At 39.5% G+C, this 20,178-nt stretch overlaps 1 protein-coding gene across 11 annotated transcripts in view; it reads left to right on the forward strand.

Annotated features, from left to right (window-relative positions):
- LOC128212040 (uncharacterized) overlaps positions 1-13,850 on the forward strand; it is a 125,274-nt gene extending 111,424 nt beyond the window's left edge. For all 11 annotated transcript variants that reach the window (XM_052917275.1, XM_052917280.1, XM_052917276.1 and 8 more), the window contains 9 exons: positions 2,023-2,163; positions 4,612-4,789; positions 5,196-5,750; positions 6,134-6,301; positions 6,852-7,064; positions 7,484-7,690; positions 8,734-8,822; positions 9,384-9,524; positions 9,940-13,850. In XM_052917275.1, coding sequence (XP_052773235.1) covers positions 2,023-2,163; positions 4,612-4,789; positions 5,196-5,750; positions 6,134-6,301; positions 6,852-7,064; positions 7,484-7,690; positions 8,734-8,822; positions 9,384-9,524; positions 9,940-11,662 — 3,415 coding nt within the window. In that variant the 3' untranslated portion in view covers positions 11,663-13,850. The remainder of the gene's footprint in view (positions 1-2,022; positions 2,164-4,611; positions 4,790-5,195; positions 5,751-6,133; positions 6,302-6,851; positions 7,065-7,483; positions 7,691-8,733; positions 8,823-9,383; positions 9,525-9,939) is intronic.
- Positions 13,851-20,178: the final 6,328 nt, after the last annotated feature.

Genomic DNA, 20,178 nt, shown 5'->3' on the forward strand with positions numbered 1-20,178 from the left:
CATTAAACTCTAGCCTTTATAGTGGAAATAGGAGCAGTCACAGACTGCGATATCCCCCGTTGAATTAGAAACGGTATTATCTTCGCCTTACTACAAAGGATAACATTGTAAATTAACAAAGGGAAATAACTCAAATATTAATGCATTCAGGTTTGTGCATTGCACTTCTCCTAAATGAGATATATCCAATAACTCAAAGACTTTGCAAGTTATGCTCCGGACAAGATTGCCTGGACACACGCACACATGCACACACGCACATGCACGAACGCGCGCATGCACACACGCGCACACACATACCATTACTACATCCCTACGCCTTCCAGTGGAGGATGATAAGAGGCGACAAGTGCTATTTGAATTATTGTGATGTACGGGAACGTTATATGTACTCCTCGCTTTTCGCTTTTTTCGAAGAAATATCTCGAGAAATGTAGGCGATGAAGTTCTGTCTGCCTCTGTATCAAATATCACTAAGAACCTCTCATCCCTCTAGTATCACAGCATCTCCTCAGATATCAAGCAATAACAGTTCATGATTTATCGCTAAATGTTCAAGTATGATACTAAGTATTACAATGTTGTAACACTTGAATAGGCATAAAATTATATTACAACCTCTTCAATAGCGATGTTCATAGAATCATAATCATTACATTGCTGTATTGATGATATGTATATCCACAGACATTTGTACAATTATCCTATCCTACTGTTGATTTTCTTTGATCAAGTGTTACAAGTACTTAATATTATTTACGCATCATCAATCTGTAACCAATGGATACCACAAAATACGTTCATCTAGTGCAAAAATGTTTCGTAAGATATGGGGAGACATGTTGTTTTTGCTCGATTTGTCTGTCCGTCTGTCCGTCAAAAACGGGTCCGCTTCATAATTCTTGAACCGCTTAAAGAATTTTTAAATAACTCGCAACTTATGTTCACAATATTGAGACGATGTGAAGACTGCTAAAAGCTAGCACCTCGTGAAATGCGATTCAAGAAATGAAAACACTCGAGTCGAATACATCATCCCGGATCAAAACGTAGTACTAATGACTCTTTCCATTGTGTATTCACGTCCTTGACTAGGCTTTCTGTTCTAGGATGACATTTTCTAAGCTAAGATTCTGGTGATATTCAGGTCTAATATCCTCTTTTTCAGGATGATAGTCAATCTGAATATTTTATATTTCTGAAAACGGTGTAAATTCGAAATGCCCGGGTGGCATTAATGTTTGATAAAAACGGTATTCAAGCCGATGATTTTTATTCTCCGGTATACAAGTAGTGCTTTGTATTTTGTGATGGAATTTTCTGTTTTAGGTTGAATAATTTCTTAATACATGGTGATAATTAAGTTCAATACATGTTGCTGTTATTCATATTCAGTGTGATATTAGTTATCAAGTCGAATGTCATCTATTTGATGGTGATATTAGTATTCAGGTAAAATATCTCCATTTTCAGGGTGATATTTCAATATTTCTGATATCTATTAATGTTGTTTTCTTCATGTTCAGGGTGAAAATAGTATTCAAGTCGAATATCTCCTGTTGCAGGGTGATATTAGTAAACAAGTCGAATATCTCCTATTGCAGGGTGATATTTGTATACAAATCGAATATCTCCTATTGCTGGGTGATATTTGAATTCAAGTAGAATATTTCCTATTGCAGGGTGATATCAGTATTCAAGTCGAATATCTCCTATTGCAGGGTGATATTTGTATTTAAGTCGAATATCTCCTATTGCAGGGTGATATTTGTATGAATATCTCCTATTGCAGTTTGATATTAGTATAAAAGTCGAATATCTCCTATTGCAGGGTGATATTAGTATAAAAGCCGAATATCTCCTATTGCAGGGTGATATTTGTATTCAAGTAAAACATTTTCTTTTTCAGTGTGATATATCTATTCAAGTCGAATGTCTTCTACATGAGGGCGGTACTAGTATTCAGAATATCTTCCATTCCAAGGTGAAGCTGGAATTCAAATCGAACATCTTCTATTTCAGGGTGATATTCAAATGGATGACTACAAAGAACCTGTACAGCATTAAGTTCGACAAGTGTACGCCCGGCTCGGCGGAGGAGCTATTTCAGTCGCTACAGAACAAGGAAACAACGTACGCCAAGGTGTTCGCCGTCATTTGCGGGTACGTAACTATTGGTGTATCTCCACTTAACCACTTTAGTAAACGACCTGCAACCAATGTATGAATCTGTTGTTGTGGGTGTGTAAGCTTATTTATACTTGCACTCGGGCCTTGCCCATTCGTTCATTGTCGTTTAGTAAACGACCTGCAACCAATGTATGAATCTGTTGGTGTAGGGGTGTAAGCTTATTTATACTTGCACTCGGGCCTTGCCCATTCGTTCATTGTCGTTTATTATACGACCTGCAACCAATGTATGAATCTGTTGGTGTGGGTGTGTAAGCTTATTTATACTTGCACTCGGGCCTTGCCCATTCGTTCATTGTCGTTTATTATACGACCTGCAACCAATGTATGAATCTGTTGGTGTAGGGGTGTAAGCTTATTTATACTTGCACTCGGGCCTTGACCATTCGTTCATTGTCGTTTAGTAAACGACCTGCAACCAATGTATGAATCTGTTGGTGTAGGGGTGTAAGCTTATTTATACTTGCACTCGGGCCTTGCCCATTCGTTCATTGTCGTTTAGTAAACGACCTGCAACCAATGTATGAATCTGTTGGTGTGGGTGTGTAAGCTTATTTATATTGCACTCGGGCCTTGCCCATTCGTTCATTGTCGTTACGTAATTGACCTGCAACCAATGTATGAATCTGTTGGTGTGGGTGTGTAAGCTTATTTATACTTGCACTCGGGCCTTGCCCATTCGTTCATTGTCGTTTAGTAAACGACCTGCAACCAATGTATGAATCTGTTGGTGTGGGTGTGTAAGCTTATTTATACTTGCACTTGGGCCTTGCCCATTCGTTCATTGTCGTTTAGTAAACGACCTGCAACCAATGTATGAATCTGTTGGTGTGGGTGTGTAAGCTTATTTATACTTGCACTCGGGCCTTGCCCATTCGTTCATTGGCGTCTGTGCCCATTCGTCCATTGTCGTCTGTGCCCATTCGTTCATTGTCGTCTGTGCCCATTCGTTCATTGTCGTCTGTGCCCATTCGTTCATTGTCGTCTGTGCCCATTCGTTCATTGTCGTCTGTGCCCGTTCGTCCATTATCGTCTGTGACCATTTGTTCATTGTCGTCTGTGCCCATTCGTTCATTGTCGTCTGTGCCCATTCGTTCATTGTCGTCTGTGCCCATTTGTCCATTGTCGTCTGTAACCATTCGTTCATTGTCGTCTGTGCCTGTTCGTCCATTATCGTCTGTGACCATTTGTTCATTGTCGTCTGTGCCCATTCGTTCATTGTCGTCTGTGCCCATTCGTTCATTGTCGTCTGTGCCCATTCGTTCATTGTCGTCTGTGCCCATTCGTTCATTGTCGTCTGTGCCCATTCGTTCATTGTCGTCTGTGCCCATTCGTCCATTGTCGTCTGTGCCCATTCGTTCATTGTCGTCTGTGCCCATTCGTTCATTGTCGTTTGGGCCCTTACCTTGTGCTCTTAATGGGATTTATTTATTTCTAATTTTCGACTACACGGCTTGTCCCTGTAATTTGCATTGTATTCTTATAAGTAACATGATGTAATAGGGAAATATGACACCACAGTTCCCTGTGACTTAAAAAGAAGTTCGGCATCCACGCTGATTCTTGTTTTTAAAGTCAATAGTACATTTTAAGCAGTTTACTTTTATTTCTACGAAAAACATATTTTATCTGATGCCAGAAACATAAAAAGCCCATCTCTACTTGTTGCGATTCAATGAGTCATGTTTGTGGTTATTCAATATTGCATAAGCGGAATAATAATTCGTGGGTTCCGATGATTACATGGAAATGATATGCATACACTTCTCAAAACAGACTGTAAATAGCGATTTAGCATCAGAAAATGGGCTGATTAAAGACGGTGTCTGCAAATGTTGGCTCTAATAGGAGGCAGATATTTGTTTTCTAGACGATTATAAATTATTAGATATGATGAATGTTCCAATGCCAATTTCTTGCGGCTTTAAAGGGACTAGACACCAGATGGTCCAAAAATCGGCAATTGCATTATAAGCTAGAAACAAGCCTAGATTTGCCAATGCGAGCTAGTAGGAGGCCGATAATACATCATTTTACTAGATTAATAGAATAAACACAACAATCATGTTGCTGTCTCATCTGAGTTTCCCCATTAGAAATAGCCCATAATGGTTTCCCAGTTTTAATATCTGTTTGTGAGTACAGATAATTATACCAACGCTATTTTTAAACTTTCTGGGATTTACGTGGTAGACAATCCCAGTAAATTTCGACTTGGAAAAATGCGCATAAACTGTGAGAGATGCATGTCTCGTAAGCGATGTAACATATCAGTAAGTAAGATTCAAGGCGGTGTTCACAACGATGTCAATATAACGTACACTTTTGACCATTTTCTTACAATTGTATCATCTGGTTTCTAGTCCCTTTAACAATTCTAAATACATGTATTATGTATTCTCCTCCGTTCTTTTAATCCAGCTATGCGGGTCTATACTGCGTAGTGTTGACGGGGTACGCGAAGGGGAAGGACTTCCGGCCTGGCGTCTCGTTCAAGGGAGAATCCAACCACAGCTGGAATGCAGTTAACATCGACGACAATTGGCACTTCGTCGACACCAAGTGGGCAGCAATGACTCGCAACAACAACAACAGCACTGTAAGAGATACTGGGATTTTGCTCCAAAAGGAAGTCTTTTATCAATTTTCGTCGTTCGTCCGTCCGTGACTCCGTGTCGTCTTTCAGCGTTGTTTCAGCCAAAAATGGGATATCGAAGTACACATAATAGCAGAAAACCATTTTAAAGTAGATCGTTACATTCTTTATTACAATCGCAAGACCAAGTCTCAGATTTGAATGCAGCACCAAAATACAGTATTCAAAGTATAAATAAGATTTCAGTTAGACTTCACAAAATTGTAGAGCAAACTACGAGAGTACGCCATAAATAACATTCGTGGCTCTACTAGCCTTTAGTTCTTCTGTCAAACATTTGGCGGACATTATGTTTTGTGTCATTTCGAGATAACTAGATTGCACTCACATTTACTTGTTTGATTTTTAGGTCAATGTGGAGGACGACTTCTACTTTCTGACGGACCCGGAACAGTTTATCTACAGCCACTGGCCGCACCAGACTGAGTGGCAGTTCCTGCCCAGGAAATTCTCGCTTTCCGAATTCGAGGAGCTGCCCTTCGTCAAGCCGTACTACTTCCGTACCGGCGTACAGCTCGGTTGGACCGAGAGGCCCATCATCCGGGCAACTCACGGAGTAGTCACGTGGACACTCAAGAACGCTAAGCCGCTTAAATTCGGATACAAAGTCATTCGGGATAAAGAGGATAGCAACTCGAACAATTCTAGAAACCGATGCCCAGATTTAAAAACTTGTGTGTACCAAGAGAGTAAGGTGGACGAAACAAGGTTCGTCTTCAGGGCACCCAAGACGGGGAGGTTTACGGTGAAATTCTATGCCAAAAGCTTGGAGCAGGAGGACGTAGTGAAGAACTTGACGGAGATTGTCGAGTACCTCGTTGACGTCCAGGAACCAGCTTCGGACGCGGCTCCACTTGCACCGTGCAGCTACACCTCCTGGGGACCAGGCGTCAAATCCAGAAAGGTACGTCTTGGGAAAAACTCCATAATGAGTGGCGTGGACTGTGCTTTTAATTCCTTTACCGATTTGACTTTATTCATAAAGTTGGTTTTAGGTTTCCCGACGTATCCTAAAGCTATTTTTTTTCTGTTACCACAAGACAAAATCTCTCTGACTTTTTATTCGTGTTCTTCTTTAGGGACACATTTTTAGAAGTTGTTTAGATGAGAAAGAGGTGTAAATATGACCAACAAAATGGCGATGATTTACTGTATAAATATGATATTTAAACATATCTTTACATAAAATGGACAAAATCCCGACCTCAAGAAACGAAACAAAAATTGATTGTTTCAACTTTAAATTGTCCAGTTACATCTTTACTTTGTAATATGTTTTTTCTATAGCTTGGATTAGAAGCGGACAATAAGTCTGGCGTGGTGACGTCACTGGAACCGCACGTAGAGCTGAAATTTCAAAAGACGCGCTCGCTGAGGGTGATATGCAAGCTGAGACGTCATGACGTCAGTGACACCATCCTGGAACGATGTATATCTGTGAAAAACTTAGATAAGGTATATTCACTTGGGCCATCCTATCAATGAGAGAACGGCACAATATCGTTAGATCAGGAAATTCAGTCTGATAGTGCGGTATTATCAAAAAATAACATTGACAGTTTTACTAAAGCATTCAAAAGTCTTGCGTGTTCTGTTGTTTTTTTTATTCAAAATATGAATCATTAGACTCATGGATACTGATTAGAAAAAGTGGTGATTGAAAAGATGGCCCATAATTTATCTTGATCTGGTAAATATTTAATTGATATATTGTCCAGAATCTTGGCGAGAGAATCGGAAACTGTTACTTCTGTCTGTGAGTGCCGCCATTGTGGGTGAAAGCTTTGGGTGTGTAGTAACAATATTTAAGGGGGCGGAGCTTATCTTGGCATCTCGGATCTATGTGTATTGTTGAAACAATTAATTTATGCACACACATACATACATATAAGTCAACCAATAAAAGGATCTGGCGGCTGTTTATTGATGTTCAAGTGTATTGATTCAGTTGTGGCGATATGTATACACTATATGAAAATATTCTCACGGTGGTTGTATATTTCAGATAACCGTGTCATTAAACTTGCCTGAGCCCGGGGAGTACGGAGTAGATGTGCTTGTTTCCCAGCCAAACAAGAAGCGACTTTTTGCGCATGCGTGTCAGTATCTCGTCATCTATCTCGCCGACGACGAGAAAACGCCATTTGTCACCGGGATCACAAGTGGTCACGTGACTGATGACGTAGACAGTGGACTATTCGAAAACACAGAAAAAGAGGTTCGCTCAATAGCTTGTGCTTTATAAAATCTTCTTAAACTTTAAAAATGGAACTAGATAATATTTCTTTCGTCATTGTATAATTACAAACTAAACTCAAAAATTGTATTTGTTTTTTTACGCAAAAGGGAACTATATTTCCTAATATATTTAGCCAAATAATATATATAATCAATTTAAATATTGTTAAAAAATACCAAAACTTTTTGTGCAATTAATTCTCTATAAGGCCTTTTTTCTGGCTAATTTGACAAGACGATATTTTCAAAAATAAAATATACGAATATTTTGGCGCCGACCAAAATATCCTACTTCTGTAATTGTATGCATCCACGGTTTTATTCTTACGGTTTGTCGTTAGAGCACAATGAGCAACCAGAAGAAAACTTATAACTTTTGACATTATAACATCCTTTTAGAAGAAAGTGTCATGGAATATACCCACCTTCGAGGCGCTAGAAATTCAAGACCGCAAGGGGCCACCGCGAGTACCGGACGACTTCGATCTGATTCCTTTAATAAAAAAGGGACCTGATCCCTCTGCTGTCAGTTTCGGCCCCGGGGTCTCATTCTACGACTACGTGGACAGACTGGTCATTGAGTCGCTGGATACTCACGCTGAGGAGGTACGAGTTCAAACGAGGAAAAAAAAAATGCATAGCATCAACAGTGTGTATATACCACATGATAAATTACGTCATATAAAAAAATAATGCTACATCGGAAGGCAACATTTTGCTTAAAATGAAGACTTAAAGCAAAGATAACTTTTCTTTTACTTCACCAAATATTTAAAGACATATTTTCGAAAGACATTATTGTTGATAAAATTGTATGAATTGTATCTGATTTTGTGAACAAACTTTACTGTTATGAATAAATTGAACGGGGAGAAAAATACTATACATTATGAGGCTAGATGAAGCTAGAATTATTTACTTTGTCAGATGTAAGTTTTTTCAAAACTCCATTTGTCGCTGCTCGCCAAGGGAGATTACTGCGTATGAGATTGAAAAACATATAGGACATTGGTATAGTACCGTGTAAACTTCATATATTAAGAGAAAAGTTGGCTTTTAAAATATATATTTTCAAAAAAACGATCTGCATAGTTTTAATTATAATACAATTGAAGTTCAATACTGTGTTATCAATTAAGGTATATATTAGAAACACACTGTACTTAACATGTATCGTTCAACATGGAAAATATCAAAAAGCATTCTTCTGCAATTATGAACTCGGCCCCTAGTTAAAACAACATTTTGGACAATATCAAAATATAAATTATAAAAAATAAATAAATAAATAAATGAATATTTATATTATGAAATTATATATATTGACCACATCATGTTTAGTGTTAAAGCCTCATTTTGGTATGTGGACTTTGATCCCCGAAATATTTCCCTGTTCGAATATATTTATTTATTTTTTGGAATACATTTTTCAAATTTTCGAAAAAAAATGGATATAATATAACTGTGATTTAAATACCAGAACGTATAAACCATTACGTTAGGAATGACAATCTGGATTTTGTCCGACAGATTCATGTTATAGTACGCCCCATGCAATTTATTTTTCATACATTCTTGGAGTATCATATAGGTTATGAAAACGCTGGGGTGCCGAGGATGGACTCTTATCACTTTGGGTATGTTTCCAGGTCGCCCAGAGTCAGCATGAGACGTTCCGGGAGCTGATGTGGGACCTCGTCTTCTCTGTTAAAGTAACCAATGAACTCGCCAAGGCCAGGTACGATAATGATAGACATTTTGAGTTACATTGTCTCCTTCAATGTTCATCCATATTTTTTATTCATGTTTTCGTTTTTCTTTCTATAACTTACCAGTTCAATGCATTCATTTTTATGCATTATTGTTTCATATGAACAGTTTAAGTGATACTTTAAATAACATTTTATAGAACAGAACATAACAATTATTAATTTTCGAATAAGTTTATCATCCCAATCCATTTCCCATCCCGTTGCATCACATCCAATCACATCACATAACATCGCATTACATTACATCGCGTCAGATCACATTACTTCACATCACATGACATTACATCACATTACACCACATCAAATCAAATTACATAACATTACATCACGTCACATCACATAAATTCACATCACATTACATCACATTACATCACATCCCACATCCCAAACCGTGTATCCCGGCATTCCATCCAAACTTTTACCCTCTGAATGTCAGACCCATTTACATATTTATATGGCAACACTGCTAACAGTATCACTGCCATCTTCTGAACAAGAAACATTCGATAGATGATTCTCCATTGCAGGTTGATTTTCCGTTGGTTAACGATCAAGAAAGTAGAAGAGATCAGCTTTAAGACCGTTGAGAAGGAAAGCCCTGAAGAGATTCTCGTCTGGCTCAAGATTGGACGATCCTCGCATGCCCATGTCTTCTATACTATGTGCTGGTATGTGTATTTCATCATCCCCGAACACTCATGTCTTCTATCAACTTTTATGCCATGTCTTGGCAGTTGTTGTGCATCATCCTCGCTCCCTCGTGTCTTCTATACCATGTGTTCCTAGGTTTGTTCGACAAGGTTAACCTATTGAAGTTACACTCGCCTTTCGTTACGGCTGGTGATATTCGGTCTGAAAGTGGATGTTAGGGTCTACTTTAGTACGTGTTCACTAAAACACAGAGTGCATTTAGATTAATTGTTCACTCTTCTTTTTTAAACTTTTTTACTGCTGTGTCCTTACATGGTTTTAACTGTATTAACTAACTTGTCTATTAATCTATTTTCGACGATAATTAGGAGAGTTAAATTTTAGCCAGTGCTTAGAAATATCATTTTAGACATATCTTGATACTACTTTCAGCTTTGCCGGTCTGCACTGCAAGGTGATATCCGGTCTGGTGAAGGGAACCAATTACAAGATCGGACAGAAGATGACACCGGAAGAGTACCAGCACTGGTGGAACGGCGTGTACGTGTACGGCAAGTGGTGCCTTGTGGACAGCTACCTCGCCACCATACCCCTAGTGAACAAAACCGGCTCCGGGGAGCTCAAATATAGCTTTAATGAGAACTACTTCCTTGTGGATCCGAATAAGCTCATTTTTACGCATTTCCCCGATGAGGCACAGTGGCAGTTGGTGAAGGATGTTGAAACCCTGGAGGAGTTCTGCCTTCAGCCGAAGATTACCCCACACTTCCTGCAGTTTGGTCTTCAGACACTCTCCCACAAGGCGGGAGTTATATGCACTCGAGATGAAACCGAAATCCAGCTTGGTTTTCCGTCCAAACGTACAGGCCTCAAGTTTGTTTTTAGCCTCATTTACGAGAACGGTGTTGATGAGTTCAATGGGATCAAACTGGTTCAGTTTGGTATGGTGGAATGTCTACCACACGCGGCAATTATCCGCATCAGCCTACCCAAGAAGGGCGTATACTCGCTACATATCTTCGGTAAAGAAGACACTCCCTTCGGTAAGGACATATCTTTTTCACAAGTATGTGAGTACGAACTGAAGCAAGAAAAAGATCCTGGGAAGATTGTCTGCCCGTATCCGCCATGTTCGTCCCTCATGTGGGGACCGGGACCCGGGTTTTACCAACTCGGATTGACACCGGGAAATAGTCGTGCCATAGTCCAAACAAAGGCCGGAAAGGCCGAAGTTCGTATTAAGATGGTTAAAGCCATCCAGCTTCGATCTCAGGTCAAGCTAAGTTCTCTGGCGCCTAGTCAAGATTTACCGTTAGTTATCTACAAAATTATAGAAAACATGGCGTCTTTCACAGTCGTTGCGACGATGAAGGGACGCTATGGGTTGGAGATTTACGCGCGGGACCCGGATACCCAGGACACGGAGGACATGAGGTTTCGCCAAGTAGCTCAGTATCTCATAGAATGCAATGAAGCCTCTCCTAACATTGTTCTCCCCAAAGTTCCCCCAGGATTTCTAGGGCCACAGCCGAAGTTTACCGAATTCGGCCTCCGCACGTTGAACGAACACGACCCCCTTATAGAGCTCAAGTCTTCGAATCATATAGAAATTCAGCTTGGTACGACACGGGACATGAAATTCAACGCTCAGCTCATCCAAGCCGACAGCGGACTGGACGTGTCCGACTTCATCTTTATCCAAACCCAGCCCTCCATTGTCACATTCCTCGTGAACATTCCTTCCACCCGATTCTACAAGCTGCAAATCCACGGAAACACTGCGGAGGATCAAACCCACACCTCTCTAGGCCTATTCAACTACCTGATTGACTGCAAGAAGGTCGACCAAAGCGTGTACCCGTACCCGCGCCAGCTAGGGCACTGGAAAGAGGGTTGTTACATGTTCGAGCCGCTGATTTTACACGGAGAAATGAAAAAGGAGGACGTGAAATTCCGCGTACATGTTCCTAAAGCTAAGCAGGTGGTTATATTCGTGGAACAAAATCACTTCCCGTTGACGTCACTCGGCCCTGTCCAATGGGAGGGCAGCTTCGACCTGTCAAAATATTACGGCACGGACACAAAGGTGATCCTAGCAGCAAACTATGGCGGAGATGAAGAAAGGTTTGCTACCTTGTTGGAATATAAACTGTAATACAGTGTTCTAAAGTTAGTTTAGGAATTATCAAAATGGAAGCGAAACTTGAATTCCGCTTATGCTCAGAAAATTGTTTTGTGATTAATTTTTTGTGGTATGTTTTGAGTTATAAACAAAAGCGGGTCCAGCGGCTTAGGTGGGGGGCGCATACCGAAAGATTACGTCCTTAAGTTACGCCCCCTCTAAGGTTAAATTCTGGACTCGCCCCTGATAAATGAATTTTGGTTGTTCTAGACAATACAAGTTCATGTGGTTGTGTTCTCGCATGGAAAATTCCCATCGCAATAAAAAATGGAAGTGTTTAAGGAACAGAAAACAGACACGACTTCTGTGAATATAATCACTGCGACTCATTGAAGTATTTCATCATTTCATTATAGTGAAAAACATTTATTAAAATATAAAATTGTACACAGTTGATATAAAAACTTTGTACTTTTTTATTATAATTAAATATGCATATCATAAATGTTGAGTGTTATTAATGTTGTATTTTGACAATTCATGTCCTTATATTAACAATGCATGACTTTACTGCTGAAAATATATTATAAAGCAAGGCCTTGCCGAACTGATTTTATGTTTAGCGTCAACGGGTAGGTTTGATTTGCATCGCCTAAATAAACGAATATAAGCGTACTGAAATGGCGCCTCCTGCCGGGGGATGGGAGGGGGGGGGGGCAATCACATACAGTTGATTTAGACAAACTGCAGGCGTTGTTATCTAAATCCAGGCCCCACTTTCTCGAAACTTCTTAATTCCCTTATAACTGGATTAAAGCTCACTATTTTTGTTGTTCTGTAATATGAGTACCTTCTTTAAGATTTTTTTGAAATTATATAGGATTTCATTTATCAAAATCCGTATTTGTATGTATGTTGGCAAATTGAAATAAGCTACTTAAGCCTGTTATGTTCAAGAAGTTTCGAGAAATAGGGGCCAGGAGCACGTACATCGGGTATACTCCTGGGGATGAATGATGTTTTGATGATCAAACTTAATAAAAAAAATTAAATCAAATCTAAAGAAGAAGTTAATTTTTCGAGATTGCAATCTCACAGGGCCTGTCAAAATCCATCCTGTTGGGAATCACCCCCTGTCTAAAGTCCCCTATATGCCCGTCACCCACTCCTCTTTCGGGCATAACATCAATAGGTGAATAAATAAAAACTGTGATTTCGAAATATGCGAGTCTCTACTTGTATTTAAACAAACGCATTGAAAGTATTATATATTTTCCTAAACATTACATCAGTTTCGGCATGGCCTTATATTTATGGTCTTCCCTTACCTCATTCTATACTTCTCAAAATTTGCTACGGAACACATATATAAGGCTACTATAAGTAAAAGCTAGAAGCTTTACCTCAAATAAGCCTTAAATTTGGTGGGAATACACTGAGATGGTATACGATATGCAGCTTAAGCCAATCTTATAACAGAACAATACATCATTTACTCCATTCACTGTATAGGTCCGTTATTTGTATCGAGCAATCCGATTAGTTACATCGTTCTTAGATCCAATTATGACCAGTATTGAACACCACCCCTGGTGATACTTATACAATGCGTATTGTCCTTCCAAAGGAGTTGTAATCGAATTAAAAGAATATTACTTAACAAATCCCCACCCAAATGTGTTAATCACTTCATAATGTCAAGGGGCCATAACTCAAGTACGACAAACGTAAGACGTGAATGTTTTTCCTTTTCAATCACCTTTATAACTTACTTCAAAGCAAATAAAGGGTAAAATTGTTTCTTTTTTCATATTTTGAATCAGGAACTTTTTATATTTTAATAAACGTCATAATTTATGTTCGTTAATTTGATACAAACATGTTTTACCAAATTATCATTTTGAGATGACTTTCTAAAAACTGTTGACAACGTTTAAATTAACAGTTTGTTTTTCTTTAAACAGATATATACTTTGAGATCAAAATGATAACACGTGTTCCTTAGCAAACAATGAGGAGTATGTACTTTACATAATAGATAGTATACCACCACGTTAGCATTAGCCCATAAATAGTCTTCTTTATAGTTGTCTTCCAGTCGCTAGTATTGCCGTTAATATTTCCATTGTATTATTTTCTTTCTTTTTGTGATCCATATTTTTGCATAATTTGTTATCATATTATTTTATGTTTAAGAAAGTTAAGCAATAAAATTACATAACTTTGAGCGCAGCCTTATCCTTTTGCAAACTTAGTTCTCTAATATTATGAATTTCAAGACGTCGACTTAGAACTATGTAATACCGGAAACATCGACTTAAGATGTCTGCGTAATATTGGAGACATCGACTAAGGAAGTCTGCGTAACGCGGCAGATATAGACAAGTGAAGTCTGCGAAATGAAGAAGATATCGACGTAGCAAGTCTAAATGACGCGGCAGATATAGACATAGGAAGTCTGCGAAATGAAGAAGACATCGACGTAGCAAGTCTAAATGACGCGGCAGATATAGACATAGGAAGTCTGCGAAATGAAGAAGACATCGACATAGCAAGTCTAAATGACGCGGCAGATATAGACAAGTGAAGTCTGCGAAATGAAGAAGACATCGACGTAAGCAAGTCTAAATGACGCGGCAGATATAGACATAGGAAGTCTGCGAAATGAAGAAGACATCGACGTAAGCAAGTCTAAATAACACGGCGGATATAGACATAGGAAGTCTGCGAAATGAAGAAGACATCGACGTCAGCAAGTCTAAATAACACGGCGGATATAGACATAGGAAGTCTGCGAAATAAAGAAGACATCAACGTAGGAAGTCTACGAAATCTAGAGGGTGTCGACTTAAGAAGTCTACGTAATGTAGGAGACATCGTCTTAGGAAGTATGGTTAATGAAGGACAAATCGACTATGGAAGTCTGCGTCATGTAGGACACATCGACATAGGAATTCTGCGTTATGCAGGACACATGGACTTTTGAAGTCTCCGTTTTGTAGGACAATCGACTTAGGAAGTCTCCGTAATGAAGGACAATCAATTTAGGAAGTATCCGTAATGTAGGACACTCGACGTTGGAAGTCTCCGTAATGTAGGACAATCAATTTAGGAAGTATCCGTAATGTAGGACACTCGACGTTGGAAGTCTCCGTAATGTAGGACAATCAATTTAGGAAGTATCCGTAATGTAGGACACTCGACGTTGGAAGTCTCCGTAATGAAGGACAATCAATTTAGGAAGTATCCGTAATGTAGAACACTCGACGTTGGAAGTCTCCGTCATGTAGGACAATCGACGTTGGAAGCATCCGTAATGTAGAACATACCAATATAGAAAGTTTCTGTAATGGAGGACAAATCGACATATGAAGTCTACGTAATGTTGGACATATCGACTTAGGAAGTTTGCGTTATGTAGAAGACATTGACATATGCAGTCTCCGTAATGTTGAACATATCGACTTAGGAAGTATCCGTTATGTAAGACAATTGATTTAGGAAGTATTCGTAATGAAGGACAATCGACTTAGGAAGTATCCATAACGTAGGACATATCGACATAGGAAGTCTCCGTTATGTAGGACATATCGACATAGGAAGTCTCCGTAATGTAGAAGACATCGACTTAGGAAGTCTGCGTAATGTAGGACATATCGACATATGAAATCTACGTAATGTAGGACATACCAACATAGGAAGTCTCCGTAATGTGGAACAGTCGACATAAGAAGTCTCCATAATGTAGGACATATCGACATAGGAAGTCTCCGTAATGTAGGAGACATCAACTTAGGAAGTCTCCGTTATGTAGGACAATCTACTTTGGAAGTCTCCGTCATGTAGGCCATATCGACATAGGAAGTCTCCGTAATGTAGGACAATCGACATAGGAAGTCTCCGTAATGTAGGACAATCGACATAGAAAGTCTCCGTTATGTAGGACATATCGACATAGGAAGTCTCCGTAATGTAGTAACATCGACTGAGGAAGTCTCCGTTATGTAGGACAATCTACTTTGGAAGTCTCCGTCATGTAGGCCATATCGACATAGGAAGTCTCCGTAATGTAGGACAATCGACATAGGAAGTCTCCGTAATGCAGGACAATCGACATAGAAAGTCTCCGTAATGTAGGACATATCGACATAGGAAGTCTCCGTTATTTAGGACAATCGACAAAGGAAGTCTCCGTTATATAGGACAATCGACAAAGGAAGTCTCCGTACGGGGGACAATCGACATAGGAAGTCTCCGTAATATAGGACAATCGACATAGGAAGTATCTGTGATGTAGGACAATCGACGTAGGAAGTCTCCGTAATGTAGGACAATCGACATAGAAAGTCTCCGTTATGTAGGACATATCGACATAGGAAGTCTCCGTAATGTAGTAACATCGACTGAGGAAGTCTCCGTTATGTAGGACAATCTACTTTGGAAGTCTCCGTCATGTAGGCCATATCGACATAGGAAGTCTCCGTAATGTAGGACAATCGACATAGGAAGTCTCCGTAATGCAGGACAATCAACATAGAAAGTCTCCGTAATGTAGGACATATCGACATAGGAAGTCTCCGTTATTTAGGACAATCGACAAAGGAAGTCTCCGTAATATAGGACAATCGACAAAGGAAGTCTCCGTACGGGGGACAATCGACATAGGCAGTCTCCGTAATATAGGACAATCGACATAGGAAGTATCTGTGATGTAGGACAATCGACGTAGGAAGTCTCCGTAATGTAGGACAATCGACATAGGAAGTCTCCGTAATATAGGACAATCGACATAGGAAGTCTCCGTCTTATAGGACATTCGACATAGGAAGTCTCCGTAATGTAGAACAAATCGACTTTAGAAGTCTTCGTAATGTAGGACAACCAACTTAGGAAGTCTTCGTAATCGAGGACAGTTTACTTTGGAAGTCTGCGTAATGTAGGACAATTTACATTGGAAGTATGCGTAATGTTCTATGAGACATCGACTTTGGAAGTCTGCGTAATGTAGGAAACATCGACTTAGGAAGTGTGCGAAATGTAAATGACATCGACTTAGGAAGTGTGCGTAATGCAGGAGAATTCGATTTCGGAAGTCTGCGTAATGTAGGAAACATCGACTTATGAAGTCTGCGAAATGTAGAAGACATCGACATAGGAAGTCTGCGTAATGCAGGAGACTTCGATTTCGGAAGTCTGTGTAATGTAGGGGACATCGACATAGGAAGTCTGCGTAATTTAGGGGACATCGAATTTGGAAGTCTGAGTAGTGTAGATGACATCACGTTTGGAAGTCTGCTTAATGTAGGGTACATCGAATTTGGAAGTCTGCGTAATGAAGGGGACATCAACTTTGGAAGTCTGCTAAATGAAGGGGACATCGACTTTGAAAGTCTGTGTAATGTAGGGGATATCGACTTTGAAAGTATGTGTATTGTAGGGGACATCGACTTTGAAAGTCTGTGTAATGTAGGGGACTTCGACTTTGAAAGTATGTGTATTGTACGGGACATCGACTTTGAAAGTCTGTGTAATGTAGAGGACATCGACTTTGAAAGTATGTGTAATGTAGGGGACTTCGACTTTGAAAGTCTGTGTAATGAAGGGGACTTCGACTTTGAAAGTCTGTGTAATGAAGGGGACTTCGACTTTGGATGTCTGTGTAATGTTGGAGACATCGACTTTGGGAGTTTGCGTAATAATGGTCACATCGACTTTGGGAGTTTACGTAGTACAAGAGACTTCGACTTCAGAAGTCTGCATAATGAAGGTCACATTTATGCAGGAGACATCAACTTAGGAAGTCTCCGTTATGTAGGAGACATCGACTATCGACTTTGGAAGTCTGCGTAATACCACGAATTTTATGTTTTAATCAAAGCGACAATACCCCCGTTCAAACAGCTCAAAATATATTTTTAAATCTAATACGGACAAAGTGGTCATGAAGGCCCTATTTTGCCTAGCAAAATGGGCATTAGTTTAAAAGGCTATAATGTCATAACGACCTAGGCTTTAACACGCGGAACTTGATCTTCATTTGAAAGATAAAAATTCAGACAAGGTCAATCAATCTTATAAGCTTTATGTTAAGAGCTACGTGGCGGTTTTAAGGTTGCTCCGTTCTTCGTATATCATGTATTTATTTTCTGGTTCCTTGCTATCCTTCAATAATAAATGTCTTACTTTTCAGGTGATCGGGACGTTTGCATTTTTTAACATTCATAACTGTAAAGGAACAGTCCAATGAAATCGTTACTGCTGTTTTCGATTGACCTAGAAAATACAGGGACAAAGGGAGATACATTCTGACCATATTTTATTATGGTTGGGTATAATTCTCCAGGGGTGTTTAGAAGGGGTTTTGAGTGAAAGTGTTCTATCGGTATAGGTGATCGCTTCCAACCCAAAACGTTGGGGTTCAAACCCCACTAGTTGTACTTTCGTATGGCCATTTAAAGGGGATATGAGTTCTGGTTTATACCCAGGAAACGGATGTTTGCACTTGTCATCACAATCGAATTGAAATAATTTAGTATGCACTCACAAGTGTTCGCGAAAACTGAACCTGGTCACCTACTGCTTACCAATAATGAGCTTTACCTACACATATGGGCATGTAGTGTGACTAAGTTTCATGTAGATTGGGTACAAAATGCGTTGCCTCTAGTATATAAAAAAATAACATTTTACGAAGTGCCTGACTTTTACGTTTTGACTTAAAATGACATTTAAGACGTGACCTAGATATAAAAAAGACGTACACAATGATAAAAGCTTCATGACATTTGGCTATATAAAGTGGTCTCTTTAAGTGTTAGAAATGCTTTTACCACAATTGACTTCATAGCCAGGTTTTTTGGTCATGCCATGTTCCATGAGGATTGAGTGACACATGCTATTGTTTGTCTTTACATACCATGTTCATGAGGATTTGGTGACACATGCTACTGTTTGTCTTCACATGCCATGTTTCATGAAGATTTGGTGACACATGCTACTGTTTGTCTTCACATGCCATGTTTCATGACGATTTGGTGACACATGCTACTGTTTGTCTTCACATACCATGTTTCATGAGGATGTGGTGACACATGCTACTCCTCGTCTTCAGATAGCAAGTTTCATGAGAATGTGGTTACACATGCTACTGTTTGTCTTCACATGCCATGTTTCATGAGAATGTGGTGACACATGCTACTCCTTGTTTTCACATGCCATGTTTCATGAGAATGTGGTTACACATGCTACTCCTTGTCTTCACATACCATGTTTCATGAGAATGTGGTGACACAATCTACTGTTTTTCTTCACATGCCATGTTTCATGAGGATGTGGTGACACATGCTACTCCTTGTAATCACATAGCAAGTTTCATGAGAATGTGGTGAAACATGCTACTCCTTGTCTTCACATACCATGTTTCATGAGAATGTAGTGACACATGCTACTCCTTGTCTTCACATACCATGTTTCATGAGAATGTGGCGAAACATGCTACTCCTTGTCTTCACATACCATGTTTCATGAGAATGTGGTGACACATGCTACTCCTTGTCTTCACATACCATGTTTCATGTGAATGTGGTGACACATGCTACTGTTTGTCTTCACATGCCATGTTTCATGAGAATGTGGTGACACATGCTACTCCTTGTCTTCACATGCCATGTTTCATGAGAATGTGGTGACACATGCTACTCCTTGTCTTCACATGCCATGTTTCATGAGAATGTGGTGACACATGCTACTGTTTGTCTTCACATGCCATGTTCATGAGGATTTGGTGACACATGCTACTGTTTGTCTTCACATGCCATGTTTCATGAGAATGTGATGACACATGCTACTCCTTGTCTTCACATGCCATGTTCATGAGGATTTGGTGACACATGCTACTGTTTGTCTTCACATGCCATGTTTCATGAGAATGTGATGACACATGCTACTCCTTGTCTTCACATACCATGTTTCATGAGGATGTGGTGACACATGCTACTGTTTGTCTTCACATGCCATGTTTCATGAGAATGTGGTGACACATGCTACTCCTTGTCTTGACATCGCATGTTTCATGAGGATTTGGTGACACATGCTACTGCTCTTCACGTGTCATATTTCATTAGGATTGGCTTACACATGCTACTTCTTGTCTTCACATGCCATGTTTCATGAGAATTTGGTGACACATGCTACTGTTTGTCTAAACATACCATGTTTGAAGAGGATTTGGTGACACATGCTACTCCTTGTCTTCACATGCCATGTTTCATGAGGATTGGCTAACACATGCTACTCCTTGTCTTGACATCGCATGTTTCATGAGGATTTGGTGACACATGCTACTGTTTGTCTAAACATACCATGTTTGATGGGGATTGGCTAACACAGGATACTGCTTGACTAAACATACCATGTTTCATGAGGATTTGGTGACACATGCCACTGTTTGTCTTCACATACCATGTTTTTCCTTAGGATTGAGTGACACATGCTACAGCTTTTCACATACCAGGTTTCACAATGATTGACAATAGTGTTCCAATACAAAA

This window comes from Mya arenaria, chromosome 12 (assembly GCF_026914265.1).
Source record: "Mya arenaria isolate MELC-2E11 chromosome 12, ASM2691426v1".
Classification (NCBI taxonomy): domain Eukaryota; kingdom Metazoa; phylum Mollusca; class Bivalvia; order Myida; family Myidae; genus Mya; species Mya arenaria.